We start from the raw sequence: 15,418 nt of genomic DNA on the forward strand, positions 1-15,418 counted from the left end.
TCTGTAAGACATTAATTTTAAAGCATTTTATTTTCAAAATAATACTTATGAATGTTTGACTTCTTTAAGGAAACTTTTGCTTATCAATAATTTTTTCCTCACATCCTTAACTCTCACATCCTTTGATGTGAAAGGTATTACTGTAACCATGTCAGTTATACACTTCTATAGTACGTTAAGGTCCTGAGAAGAGATTTAAAGAAAGACAGGAGAATGGTAGCCTTTTGATTTGAATTTGTTTCTAAAAACAATTGGTATTCATCCAAAATAAATACTCTTATCCCTCTTTCCTTTAAGCATAAAGTTCTATATTGGATAAAATATATGTAGTATCCTTTTTGATGTGTATGTATTTCTTGAAAGGTCATGGAATCTGGTTGAGCAGATATGAAAACATACTGTTTTTTAATATTCCTGAGACTGATGGACATGTCATATCACCGGTATTAGCAGGATTCTATATGTTTTGGACTATGATCATTTTGTTGCAGGTAACTTTTATTATTGAGCTTGTCATAGAATTGTAAGGTCTTTGCTACTTATTCAACTATATTTAATTTCTCATCCTTTTTCCTCCCTTAAAATTTTAAAATTGTTTGGTTCTTCTTAGGTCTTGATTCCCATTTCTCTCTATGTTTCCATTGAAATTGTCAAGCTTGGTCAAATCTATTTTATTCAGAGTGATGTGGATTTCTACAATGAGAGAACGGATTCTACTGTTCAGTGTCGAACTCTGAATATCACCGAGGATCTTGGACAAATTCAGCACCTATTTTCTGATAAGACTGGAACCCTCACTGAGAATAAGATGGTTTTTCGCAGATGTAGTGTGGCAGGCTTCGATTACTGCCATGAAGAAAATGGTGAGTGTTGAGTTTCTGTGAAAACCAACCTTACCTTTGATTGTTTTTTCACCCACTTCATGGTCTGATAATTCTGGCCACAGAGGAACTGTATTTAATTTTTCGGTACTAACTTGTCTAAATAGGTATTAAACATCATTGATATTCCTTCAAAAGTTAGTAGATCAAAGTTAGATGCAGTTTCTTTTAAAAGGAAAGTAAATTTCCAGTGATGGTGGGGTTATGACAATGGTATTACATCATAGATGCTTTTGATATTTTAATAAAACTATGGAACATCTCCCTGAAAACTATTCTGAAAATAATTCCAAAGGAATACAGGCTCCATCTAACACCATTATTTGGCTTCTAGGAATCCACCAATTCTTGGCTAAGAGCACAGAGTGTAAGAATAAGATAGCTAGACTTATGGCTCACAGCAAAAAAAAAAAAAAGTTCCAATTCCAAGTTTTCTTTAAAGAATTGAACTTCATTAGTTTGTTATTTATAAAATTTACATGTGCTCCTGTGAAGATAATTCAGAAAAGTATACAAAAAACAAATTAAAAGCTCTACTCTCTAGAGGTTAAACACCATGAGCAATTTGGTGAATACATAAACATCCATTTCTTTATGCACATTATCTCTATATGTGAACATATACAGTTATACATTTTTCCCTTTTATGAATAAGAACATGTTATAATACTGTTTTCAGTTTGCTTCTTTTATTCAACAATATCTCACAGATTTTTTTTCCAATGTCAGTTCATAATTTAATTAACATTAAGTGCATAGTATTATACTGTGTGTGGTCAAGCTTAGTTTGCTTTGCTTAGTGGGCTGTTTTCTTTGCTATTATACCAGCACTAGCAATGAATATTAAGTATTCAATCAACAGATATCTTGTGAGCTTCTACTATGTGCCATATAAGTTGCTGAGTATATGTTTATTAGCAAAATAGACAGTGTCCTTGATCTTATGTAGCTTATAGTTCATTGAGAGAGGATAGATAAACAAGATACAAATGATGATGGATTAAATAAAAGAAAATTCAGTGTGTAGTATGCATTTTTGCACATGGTATTTATACAATCATTTTTATCAAATAAATTCCTAGATGCACTATTGTTGAATCACAAGGTAGGCAAGTGTAAAATTTTTATGAATTCTGCAAAATTTTCTTCCAACATATTGTGCCAATTTACCATCTAGCAACCCAGAAAAATAAATGGCCATTTTTCATGCCCAGTCATCAGAAGATGAAATTACTCCTTTTAATTTGTTTGATTTTGATTTGTCTCTGATTAGAAATGAGATGTTTAGCTTTCTATGTTTATTGGCCATTTGAATTTTCTTAGTAAACCATTCAGGTCTTTTTCTCTTCTTTTACAAAAAGGTTTCTTATTTTTAGTAATCCATAAGAGGTTTTATCTATTAAGGGAAGGGCTGATGTTCAGACCCGTTGCAGTCTAGGCATTCTCATTCGTGTCCCTGCTTTGCATCAATTGTTAAATAATTTGAATATCAATCCTGAGAGTATCCTTTTCCCCTATACGTGCAAAGATTTTCCTGTTTCATCATTTTTCGTTGGATTAGTTTCCTATTGCTACATAACAAATTACCACAAGATGAGTGGCTTAAGACAACACTGCCTTGTTATATATATATATATATATATATATATATATATATATATATATATATATATATATATATATATATTATTTAGATATACTCACACACCATACACATCATCTGAAGGATACAGTCACTGGCTCACAGTATCATCACACAGTTGTGCATACAGTCCCATGATCAATATTAGAACATTTTCATTACTCCAGAAAAGAAATAAAAAGAAAAAACCCAAATCCCCCTGTACCTCTTAACCCCCATTATTGACCCATAGTATTGGCATGGTACATTTGTCCCTGTTGATGAAAGGTTATTAAAATATTACTGTAAATAGGCAGGCCACAGTGGCTCAGCAGGCAAGAATGCTTGCCTGCCATGCCAGAGGACCTGGGTTCAATTCCTGATGCCTGCCCATGTAAAAAAATATATATATATATTACTGTTAACTATAGTCCATAGTTTGCAATAGGCACATTTTTTCCATAAACTCCTCTATTATTAACTCCTTGTAGTAGTGTTGTACATTTGTTCTAGTTCATGAAAGAACTTTTTTTTTATTTGTACAGTTAATCATGGACATGGCCCACGAGAAGATTCACTGTGTTATACATTCCCATGTTTTAACTTCTATCTTTCCTTCTGGTTACATACGTGACTAAAATTCTGGTTGCATATGTGACTCAAAAGTTCCTCCTTTCTACCACACTCACACGCCATTTAGCACCTGCTAATAATTCTCACAATAATGTGCTACTGTTACCTCTGTCCATTTCCAAACGTTTAAGTTCAACCTGATTAAACATTCTGAACATACTAAGCAACCACTTCCCATCTTTAGCCTCATTCTATTTTCTGGTAACCTGCATTCTATGTTTTCTGTCTATGAGTTTGCATATTATAATTAGTTCATATCAGTGAGATCATGCAACATTTATCCTTTTGTGTCTGGCTTATTTCACTCAACATAATATCCTCAAGGTTCATTCATGTTTGTAGCATGCATCGGGACTTCATTCCTTCTTAGAGCTGAATAATATTGCATCAAATATATATCTATATATCACATTTTATTTATCCACTCATCTGTTGATGGACACTTGAGTTGTTTCCATCTTTTGGCAATTGTGAGTAATGTTGCTGTGAACACTGGTGTGCAAATGTCTGTTCACATCCCTGTTTTCAGATCTTCTAGTTGCATCCTACATAGTGGGATTGCTGGGTCATAAGGCACCTCTAAGCTTCCTGAAGAACTGCCAAACCATCTTCCACAGTGGCTGTACCATGTTACATTCCCACCAGCTGTGAATAAGTGCTTTTATTAAGTATATCTTATCAATTTTCACATTTTGTGATTTCTGCCAGTAGTTAGTTGCAAGCTTCGACATCCCACCCCACCCAGTGTTTTTAAAATATATATTACATTATATTTTCTCCTAAGTACAAATATTTATATGTGTGCATGTACATATATATATTTTAAAGCAGTTTTATTGGCATATATTCACATATCATGCAATCCATTCAAAGTGTACAGTCAGCAGCTTTTAACATAATCACAAAGTTGTACATTTAGCACCGTAATCCATTTTAGAACATTTGCATTACATTACTTCAAACAGAAAAATCTCATACCCTTAGCAGTAAGCTCTCAATTCCTCTATCCTTCCTCAACCCTACATAACCCTAATCTAATTCTGTCTCCATAAATTTATATTTACATTTCATATAAATGGAATCATACAATCTGTAGTATTTGTGTCTGGTTCCTTTCACTTAGCATAATGTTTTTTAATTATTATAATTATTTTTATAATTAGAGAAGTTGTAGTTTTATAGAAAAGTCATGTAGAATATACAATGTTTCCATAACCCCCCTGTTATTGACACTTTGCATTAATGTGGTACTTTGTTACACTTGATGAAAGAATATTGAAATATTACTGGTAACTCTAGTCCATAGTTTATGTTAGGTATATTTTCCCTTATATCACCCTATTATTAACACCTTGTAATAGACTCAGACATTTGTTACAATTCAAGAAGGAACCTCCCTATATTTGTCCTATTAACCACAGTCCACCACATGGCTCTCTGTGCAGTATAGTCCCATGTTTTGACTTCTAGCTTTCCTTCTAGGAATATACACGGCCCAAAACTTCCCCTTTCAACCACATTCACAGACACTGCTAACTACACTCACGATAATGTGCTACCATCACTACCATCCATTTCCCAACCTTTACAATCAACCTAAAAAGAAATTCTGTACAAGGTAAGCATCAAATCCCCTTTCTCTAACCCCATTCTGTCCCCTGGTAAATTATATCTAGATTCTAACTTTATGAGTGTGCTTATTATACCTAGTTCATATCAGTGAGATCATACAGTATTTGTCCTTTTGTGTCTGGCTTATTTCATGCAACATAATGTCCTCAAGTTTCATCCATGTGTGACTCATGCATCAGGGCTTCATTCCTGCTTAAGCTGAATAATATTGCATCGGAGGTATATTTATATATCACATTTTGTTTGTCCATTCATTGGTTGATACACATTTATTTCCATCTTTTGGCAATTGCGAATAAGGCTGCTGTGAACATTGGTGTGCAAATGTCTGTTCAGTCCTGCTGTCAGTTCTTCTGGGTATATATCTAGCAGTGGGATTGCCAGATCACACGGCAGTCCTATACTTAGCTTCCTGAGGAACTTCCTGTCTGCCCCAACTGCTGTACCATTCTGCATTCCCACCAGCAGTGAATAAGTGTTCCTGTATCTCCATGTCCTCTCCAGCAGTTTTCTGGTTTTTGTTTTTAAATAGTGGCTATTCTAGTAGGTATGAAATGATGTCTCCTTTTGCTTTTCATTTGCATTTCCCTGATAGCTAAGTGATGTTGAATATCTTTTCCTGTAGTTTTTAGCCATTTCTATATCCTCTTTGGAAAAATGTCTATTTGATTCTTTTTGCCCATTTTTAAATTGGATGGCTTGTCTTTTTATTGTTGAATTGTAGGTTTTCTTTGTATATTTTGGATGTTAAGTCCTTATTGGATATGTGTTTTCCAGATATTTTTGCCCTTTGAGTTAGCTGTCTTTTCATGTTCTTTTGTCCTTTAATCACAGAATTTCTTAATTTTGAGGAGATCCCATTTATCTATTCTTTTTTCATTGCTTCTGCTTTGAGCATAAAGTCTAAGAAATCATTGCCTACCACAAGATCTTGAAGATCCTTCTCTACATTTTCTTCTAGGAGTTTTGTGGTCTTATATTTAGCTCTCTCATCCATTTTGAGTTAATATTCGTATAAGGTATGATATAGGGGTTTTCACTTTTGTTCTTTTGCATATGGATATACAGTTCTCCCAGCACTATTTGTTAAAATCTATTGTCTCCATTTTGTGGAGTTGGCAGCTGTGTCAAATATCAATTGGTTATAGAAGTAAAGGTCTATTTCTGAACTTTAATTTGATTCTGTTGGTCAATATCTCTTTATTTCACTACCATACTCTTTTGATCACTGCAGCTTTGTAATATGCTTTAAAATCAGGAAGTGTGGGGCAGTGCGATAATGGCTCAGTGGCAAAATTTTCACCTGCCATGCTGGAGACCTAGGTTTGTTTCCTGGTGGCTGCCCACGTTAAAAAAAAAAAATTCAGGAGTGTGACTCCTCCAACTTCATTCTTCTTTTTCAAGATGGTTTTGGCTATTCAGACTCCTTCTACTTCCAAATTAATTTGATAATTGGCTTTCCCATATCTGAAAAGTAGGCTGTTGGAATTTTGATTGGGATTTCATTGAATCTGTAAATCAATTTGGGTAGAATTGACATCTTAACAATATTTAGTTTTCCAACCCATGAATATAGGATGTGCTTCCATTCATTCAGGTCTTCCTTGATTTGTTTTTTGTTTTTTTTTTTTTTTACATGGGCAGGCACGGGGACTCGAACCCGGGTCCTCTGGCATGGCAGGCAAGCATTCTTGCCTGCTGAGCCACCGTGGCCCGCCCCCTTGATTTCTTTTTAACAGTTTTGTAGTTTTCTGTGTACAAGTCCTTTTCATCATTGCTTAAATTTATTCCCAGGTATTTGATTCTTTTAGTTGCCATTATAAATGGAACTTTTTCTTGATTTCCAACTCAGATTGCTCATTACTAGTGTATAGAGACACTACTGACTTTTCTCTGATGATCCTTTATCCAGCCACTTTGCTGAATTTGTTGATTAGCTCTAGTGGCTTTGCTGTAAATTGTTTTGGAGTTTCTACATATAGGAATGTCATCTCCCAATAGGGAAAGCTATTCATCTTCCTTTCCAATTTGGATGCCTTTTGTAACCTTTTCTTGCCTAACTATTCTAGCTGGAACATCTAGCACAATGTCGAATAGCAGTGGTGGCAGTAGGCATCATTGTCTTGTTCCCAGTCTTAGAGGGAAAGCTTTCAGTCTTACATCATTGAATACAATGTTAGCTGCGGGTTTTTCATGTATGTCTGTTATCATGTTTAGGAAGTTTCCTTCTGTTCCTATGTTTTGAATTGTTTTTATCAAGAAAGGATGCTGAATTTTGTCAAATGCCTTTTCTGAGTCAATCTTATGTGGTTTTGGTTAATGTGATGTGTTACCTTAGTTGATTTTCTTGCGTTAAACTACCCTTGCATACCTGGGGTAAAACCCACTTGATCATGGTGTATAATTCTTTTAATGTCCTGTTGAATTCAATATGCAAGTATTTTATTGAGGATTTTTGTTTCTATATTCAGTAGAGAAGTTGGTCTGTAATTTTCTTTTCTTGTAGTATCTTTATCTGGCTTTGGTAAATGGTAATATTTGCTTCATAGAGTTGTATACATAATGTTCCCTCCTCTTTAATTTTTTGGTTGAGTTTGAGCAGGAGTCATATTAATTCTTCTTGGAATGATTGGTAGAATTCACCTGTGAAGCTGTCTGGTCCTGGGCTTTTGTTTTTTGGGAGCTTTTTGATGACTTATTCAATATCTTTACTCATGATTGGTCTGTTGAGGTCTTCTTTTTCTTCCAGTGTCAGTGTAGGTTGTTCATGTGTTTCTAGGAATTTGTCCATTTCATGTAAGTTGTCTAATTTGTTGGCATACAGCTGTTCATAGTACCCTCCTGTGATACTTTTATTTCTGTGGTGTCAGTAGTAATATCTCATTTCTGATTTTATTTATTTGCACCTTTTTTCTTTTTTGCTTTGTCAGTCTAGCTAAGGGTCTCTCAATTTTATTGATCTCAAATACCAACTTTTGATTTTGTTGATTCTCTCTGTTGTTGTTCTCAATTTCATTTATTTTTGCTCTAGTCTTTGTTATTTCTTTCCTTTGCTTGTTTTGGGATTAGATTGTTGTTCTCTCTCTAGTTCTTCCAGGTGTACGGTTAGGTCTTTGATTTGGGCTCTGTATTCTTTTTTTTTTTTTGGCATGGGCAGGCACCGGAAATCGAACCCGGGTCTTCCACATGGAACGAGGGCATTCTAGCCACTGAACTCCCCATGCATTCCTGTATTCTTTTCTAATGTAAGCATTTAGAGCTAAAAATTTCCCTCTCAGCACTGTTTTCACTAAATCCCATATGTTTTGATATGTTGTGTTCTCATTTTCATTCGTCTTTAGATGTTATCAATTACTCTCACAATTTCTTCTTTACTCATTGATTGTTTAATAGTCTGTTATTTAACTTCCATATGTTTGCGATTTTTCCAGTTCTCTGCCTATTATTGATTTCCAGCTTCATTCCATCATGGTCAGAGAAGATGCTTTGTATAATTTCCATCTTTTTAAATTTATTGAGTGAATGATCCATGAACACTTAAGAAGAATGTGTATCCTGCTGGTTTTGTGGTGCAGTGTACTTCATGTCTATTAGGTCTGCTTCATTTACCATAATATTCAAGTTCTCAGTTTCTTAATTAATCCTCTGTATAGATGCTTTGTCTATTGATGAGAGTGTTGTGTTGAAGTCTCCAACTATTATTGTAACAGTGTCAATATTTTCCTTTAATTTTTACCAGTGTTTGCCTCATCTGTTTTGAAGCACTATGATTAGGTGCATAATTAGTTATGATTTTATTTCTTCTTTTAAGATTTTTCCTTTTACTATTATATAATGTCCTTCTTTGCCCCTTCTAATAGTTCTAAATTTAAAGTCTATTTTTTTCCAATATCAGCACAGCTCTTTTTTGGTTGCTTTTAGCATGGAAACTGTTAGCATGGAATATCTCTTTCCAATCTTTCTCATAATTTCCTTGTATGTGATAAGTCACTTTTCTCTTGCTGCTTTCAGGATTCTCTTTACCTTTGGCGTTTGATATTCAGATTAGTATGTGTCTCAGAGCAGGTCTGTCAGGATTTATTCTGTTTAGAGTATATTGTGCTTTTTGAACATGCATATTTATGTTTTTCATAAAATTTCAGAACCTTCTGACTATTATTGTCCTCAAATATTCTTTCTGCCCCTTTTTCTTTCTCTTCTCCTTCTGGGACACCCGTAACACATGTACTCTTTGTGCTGTCACTCAAATCCCTGAGGCAGTTCTCTATTTTTCTCTTCTTTTTGCTATCTGTTCTTCTGACTATATGATTTCAATTGTCCTATCTTCAAATTCTGTGATTCTTTCTTATGCCTGTTCAAATCTTCTGTTGTATGTATCTAGCATATTTTTAATCTCTTCTATTTTGCTTTTCATTCCCATAATTTCTGGTATGTTTCTTTTTATACTCAAATTCTTTATGCTCACCCAGTGTCTTCTTAACCTTTATCTCTTTAGCCATACTTTCCTACAACTCCTTGAATTGATTTAAGAGATTTGTTTGAACTTTCTTTGTCTGGTTGTTCCAAATTCTGTCTCCTCTGAAGTTTTAATGTATTGCTATGACTGGTCTATGTCTTCCTGTTTCTTACTATGGTTTGTAATTTTTGCTGATGTCTTATCATCTGATTATCGTGTTGAGTTTACTCTAAAGGTCAGGTTCTCTCTCCTGCCTAGAATTTTATTGTTGATTGTCTTTGTATTAAGGCTCTTCTTTGACATTTGGTTCAACTTATTCTAGAACTTTAGAATTGCTTGTGTTTTCTGATCACAGTTTTCCAGCTCTGCTTCATCTGATTCTTGTCTTGGAATTTTAAGATTGCACTGGTTGTGCAATTGTTTCATTCCCAGGAGAAAGCTTCCTTTTCTCTGTTCCTTCTCTCAGAATCTTAATGTGTTCTGTTTGTTTTTGTTTTGTCTCTACAGTTTCTTTTTTTTTTTTTAAACCATTTTCTTAACTCTAGATGACTTTGCTTGCTGGGAAAATTCTGGGAGGAGGGCCAACCCAGAGAGTACTTTCCCATGTCAGTATTTTCCAGCCAAAACAGGACCAGGGACCCTTGAAGGGGGTGCAAACCAGCCCCAGAGAGCCCTGGGGAGAGGGTCAAGAAAGGCGCCAGAAGCCTTTGATGAGTTCTTGAAGCTTCGCTTTCCTGGTCTGCTCAGCTTAAGTGCTTTATAGCCAACTGTTCTCTGCAGCTTAAGGAGGTACTCAGTGAGGCATGTGGGAAACTGAGGGGCTTTTCTTCTGTCTTTCACATTTTCACATAATCATCATGTAAATATGGATATCATGATGCTATGTGTTACATTTCATCTTGTTTTAGAGTAGTTTTTATTAGTAAATAAATATTAATTACAGAAAAATTCAGATAGGCCCCAAAATTTTAAAAGCAGAAAAATTTTAAAAACACTAACAACCCCACGGCCCAGAATAGTTCACTCCTAGCATTTCAGTGCATTCTTTTTGAGTCTTTTTCCCTGTTCATATTGTGTGTGTGTATGTTTTTAAAACAAAAGTGGCATAACAGTGCACTTTTTACTTTTATAACCATTTTTCACTTAATATTTTATCATAACTGCCTTTCCATTCTCTAGCTGTGTTTCCGTAATTTCATCTTCCACAGTTAGGTTATAAGCCATTGTAAGAATATGCCATAATGTATGTAACTAATCCCCCTTCGTCTAGGTTGTCACCATTTATTTGCTCTTAGTAGCTAAACTTCTGTGCTCATGTGTGTGGTTAGTGTTTTCCAAACACATTTGACCATATATCTCTATTGTCCAGAATCATCTTGCAGCAATAATGTTTCATAAAATATGCGATGGAGAATGCTGCATTAATTTTTGTATGCGTCACATTTAAAATTTTGTATTTGTATCATTTTAGAAGGTTAATAAGTGCCCTCTCCTCCACTCCCATCCTAATCCCTGAAATATGGCCCCTCATTATGAGATGATGCTGAGTAACTAAGAATCAAATGTTGTCCTGACTGGGCTACAAGTGATCAAGCACCGGTTTGTGAGCCATGAAGTGTTGTGCTACTTCTAGAAGGTGCTATTTTGACTTGTAAACACTTTTCCACTATAGACATCTCCAGAGCTTCAGGACTTTATTTTCTGCAATATAAAAACAAGTACATGTACACACATACCCTAAATTGGAAAGGGACTAAAGGTATGGGGCTAGGTTTCATCAGAACCTAATCTGAGACATATTATTTTCACTAAAATCAAATCTGTTTAACAGTGTATCTTTGTTTTAATGTTTCAAAGTTTTCTCTCATAGGTTTTGCTTAAGAGATATTTCCATAAAGAATATTGCTGCTTGGAAATAACCCCTTACACATATGTAGCTGAACTAAACACATGTGACAATATCATTATATGTTTTACAATCTTGGTCCTTAAAAGTGTGGGCCACTGAATAGCAGCATCAGCATCACCTGGGAGTGTATTAGAAATGCAGAATTGAATACCTCACTTCAGAGCCTGAATCCAACTCTGCATTTTAACAAAATCCCCAGGTGATTTATATCATATTAAATTTTTAAAGCACTGCTTTAAAAGACTACTAAAATAAGATTTAAAATAGGATTTTAATTTTAGAATAGTTTTAGATTCACAGAAAAGATTAGCATCTTTGCATATTAACTCTTTCTAATCAGAAGGCAAGGACTCATGCCCCACTATGAAGCATTCGTGGGGACTTAATTTAAGCTACTTCAAGATAAGTGTTACATGGCCAGTTGGAAAGACAGTGACTATCAATATGATAGTAAACTCCTGCTTCTAAACCCCAATTTTTGAAATCTAGAAATCTAACTCTAATAGCTTTGTTTTCTACATCATATTGTAATTTTGCAGGTCTATTTACTTATTTGCCTTACTGTAAAATTATTTTTTTAAACTTTTTTTATTAATTAAAAAAATTAACAAACAAAACATTAAGATATCATTCCATTCTACATATACAATCAGTAATTCTTAATATCATCACATAGTTGCATATTCATCATTTCTTAGAACATTTGCATCGATTTAGAAAAAGAAATAAAAAGACAACAGAAAAAGAAATAAAACGATAACAGAGAAAAAAAGATTATACATACCATACCCCTTACCCCTCGCTTTCATTTACCACTAGCATTTCAAACTAAATTTATTTTAACATTTGTTCCCCCTATTATTTATTTTTATTCCATATGTTCTACTCTTCTGTTGATACAGTAGCTAAAAGGAGCATCAGACACAAGGTTTTCACATTCACAGAGTCTCATTGTGAAAGCTATATCATTGTTCAATCATCATCAAGAAACATGGCTACTGGAACACAGCTCTGCATTTTCAGGCAGTTCCCTCCAGCCTCTCCACTACATCTTGAACAACAAGGTGATATCTACTTAATGCATAAGAATAACCTCCAGGATAACCTCACGACTCTGGAATCTCTCAGCCATTGACACTTAGTCTCATTTCATTCTTCCCCCTTTGGTCGAGAAGGTTCTCTCAATCCCTTGATGTTAATTCTCAGCCCATTCTAGGGTTTTTCTCAGTCCCTTGATGCTGAGTCTCAGCTCATTCCAGGATCTCTGTCCCACATTGTCAGGAAGGTCCACATCCCTGGGAGTCATACCCATGCAGAGAAGGGGAGGGTGGTGAGACTGCTCGTCATGTTGGCTGAGAGAGAGGCCACATCTGAGCAACAAAAGAGGCTCTCTTGGGGGTGACTCTTAGGCCTAAATTTTAAGTAGACTTGACCTATCCTTTGTGGGGTTAAGTTTCATATGAACAAACCCCAAGACTGGGGGCTCAGCCTATAGCTTTGGTTGCCCACACTGCTTGTGAGAATATCAAGAATTCAACTTGGGGAAGTTGAATTTCTCCCCACTCTCACCATTCCCCAAAGGGGGCTTGCAAATACTTTTCCAGTCACTGATCAAATCACTCTGGGATTCATCAGGGCATCACCTGGACAAACCAACAAAATCTCATGTCCTACCTGAGATTCCAAGTACTTATGACATTCAATCAAACTATCTACATGAGTTATATTAGGAAATGCTCTAGTCAAAATATTAATTTTGTAACAAATAAACATTTTTTGCTTTAGTCTCACACATAAGGTGACATTTTAAAGTATTAATTATCATCTATTTTCAGCACCCTGCAATAATGACATTCCTTTGTTCTTCCTCATGCAAAAACATACTGTAAAATTATTAAAGTTTAATCTATACTTCCTTATGACTCGCTCTGTTTTCTTAATTTCACTTTTTCATTTCTTCTTATTGAGCAAGTTTGTCCTACAGCAATAGCTGAGTTATCTCTCATTATTCTAATTACATTTTTGCATAATGACTGATTTCCTTAAGATGGCTAGAAGTTGCATGATCCTGAAGTACAGTCTGAATGTTTTCATGTGTATTGTGGCACTCTATTTTTCTTTTTTGTGTGTGCATATGGTGGAGTCATGTTTCATTATTTTTCCATGTGAGTATCTCCCCGTTGTTGCAGCACCATTTGTTGAATGTTTTGTGTTTGTTTTGCTTGTCTGTTTTTGAGAAGTGCACAGACTGGGAATTGAACCCAGGTCTCCTGCAGGGCAGGCAAGAACTCTACCACTGAACAACCCTTACACCCCCCTGTAGCACTCTATTTTTGAAAATGATATCATGTTATCAATAAATTTCTTGAGCAAGCCAAGGATTTCTCAACCTCAGCACTATTGACATTTTAGGGTAGATGACTCTTTGTTGTGGCAGACTGTCCTATACACTGTAGGATGTTAGGAAGCAACCTTAGCCTCTACCCAGTGAATGCCATTTGCACCCTTTCCCTAGTTGCAACAACCAGAAATTGCTACGGCAGTTGCCAGACGTCCCTGGAGATGGGCAGTTTCACCCCAGGTTGAGAACCACTGAGCAAACCTATTATATATAAGTCAGTGCTAAGAAGATACAATGTGGTAGATACATGTACTGGCTTTGACATCAAGAAGACCAAAGTTCAAATCCCAGTTGTACCTGCAACTGATTGCTTAACCATTGTAAAAATATATAATCTCTCTGGGTTTTAGTTTCCTGAGATGAAAGTGGGAGAGTGATAATTTCTGCTTCGTGGAATCACTTTGACAAAGATATGGAAATGTATAATACTGATATAAAGGACTTAGCCAGGTGATTGATCAATAGAAGGTACTCGATTAATGCTAAGTCCCTCCCCCGCAACTTCCTCTTGATGCTAGGAATATTTCGTTCATATGTCTATTTATTCATTTAGTTATTTATTAAACTTTTATTTAATAAATATTTATTTATTTAAACTATGAAACATAGACTCATTGAAATCAAATAGAGAAAACTGGCCATTTAAAATTACAAGGAATAATACATGTTAACATATATGATTCTACTTAGAAACAGCAGTGCGTAAGAACTCAGAGCACAGGCTGTTGAATCTAACAAGAACTGGGTATAAAATTGATCTGTACCACATATATAAGCTGTGGCAAATTACTTAAAATTTGATTTATTTCAATAATGGGAATATTAATACTAACTATCTCAGAAGACTGTTCTAATGATTGAAAGAAACAAACGCCTGGCATATAAGCAGCATAATGCATGAAAACTATAAATGCCCAATGAGTGGTGTGGATGAGAGCTGGTAAGTTGTGGAGGTCTCTGTTGAGGAGATGGCATTTGAACTAAGTTCTTAAAGGCATTTAGGATTTGTATACGTAGAAAGGAAGAGTATGGACTTTTCCGGCACAAACGAGAGTAGAGAAGCTAAGAATGGAAGATAATAAATGAATGGGCCACTTTTTGAAGGCAACAGGTTATACAGGGTAAAAGAGAGTGAAAAAGTTGGAGAAGTAACTTCACGTATCCTATGAAGTACATAGAAGAGAAGCTTCAGTATTATTTAGACAGAGAATGTAATGAAACAAAAGGATCTAGAAATCGCTGAATCCCAATTGTTCATTCTGCCAGTGAGAAAACAAGGATGTTAGGAAGCAACCTTATCCTCTACCCAATGAATGCCATTTGCACCCTTCCCCTACTTGGAACAACTAAAAATTGCTGTGGCAATTGCCTAATGTGCCTTGGAGAAGAGAGGAAATATTTCCCTGAAAGCCACATAATCTTTGGAAGAGTTGGTGCTAGAATCCAAGATCACCACAATACCTCTTAGCCTATTCTTGCCCTTAAAAATACTGACAAAATTAGTAAAGTAAATAGAGCATGCAGGTAGTCTTCATTCTATAAAGTAACTTGTCCACAGCTATACTTTATTCAGTAGTGGGTCTTGGGTTAAATTCAAACACCAAGCAACCCAGTAAGCACATTTTATTGCTTCTCTCCCTTATATTGCAGACACTGGATACAGTGATAAACAAGGCACACAAGGTCCTTGCTCTCACAGAGCTTCTAGTGGAGAAAATAATTTCAGATTAATTAATATTTTAAAATCAAGAAAAATATCAAATAATGACAACTGCTTTGCAGGCCATTAAAATAGGAACTTTTGATATAGAATGATTGGATGGTTACTTTGAGTTGGATGGCAGGTAAGGTCTCTCTAAGTGGGAAAATTAAAGTCTAAATCTGT

The 15,418-nt window shown here is 35.1% G+C and overlaps 1 protein-coding gene across 1 annotated transcript in view; it reads left to right on the top strand.

Moving 5' to 3' along the window:
* The window catches only part of ATP10D (ATPase phospholipid transporting 10D (putative)), a 165,065-nt gene that overhangs the window by 86,992 nt on the left and 62,655 nt on the right, over positions 1–15,418 (top strand). The window contains exons 8-9 of the mRNA XM_077136785.1: positions 364–491; positions 611–863. Of these exons, the coding sequence (XP_076992900.1) occupies positions 364–491; positions 611–863 (381 nt within the window). The remainder of the gene's footprint in view (positions 1–363; positions 492–610; positions 864–15,418) is intronic.

Source organism: Tamandua tetradactyla, chromosome 19 (genome assembly GCF_023851605.1).
Source record: "Tamandua tetradactyla isolate mTamTet1 chromosome 19, mTamTet1.pri, whole genome shotgun sequence".
Classification (NCBI taxonomy): domain Eukaryota; kingdom Metazoa; phylum Chordata; class Mammalia; order Pilosa; family Myrmecophagidae; genus Tamandua; species Tamandua tetradactyla.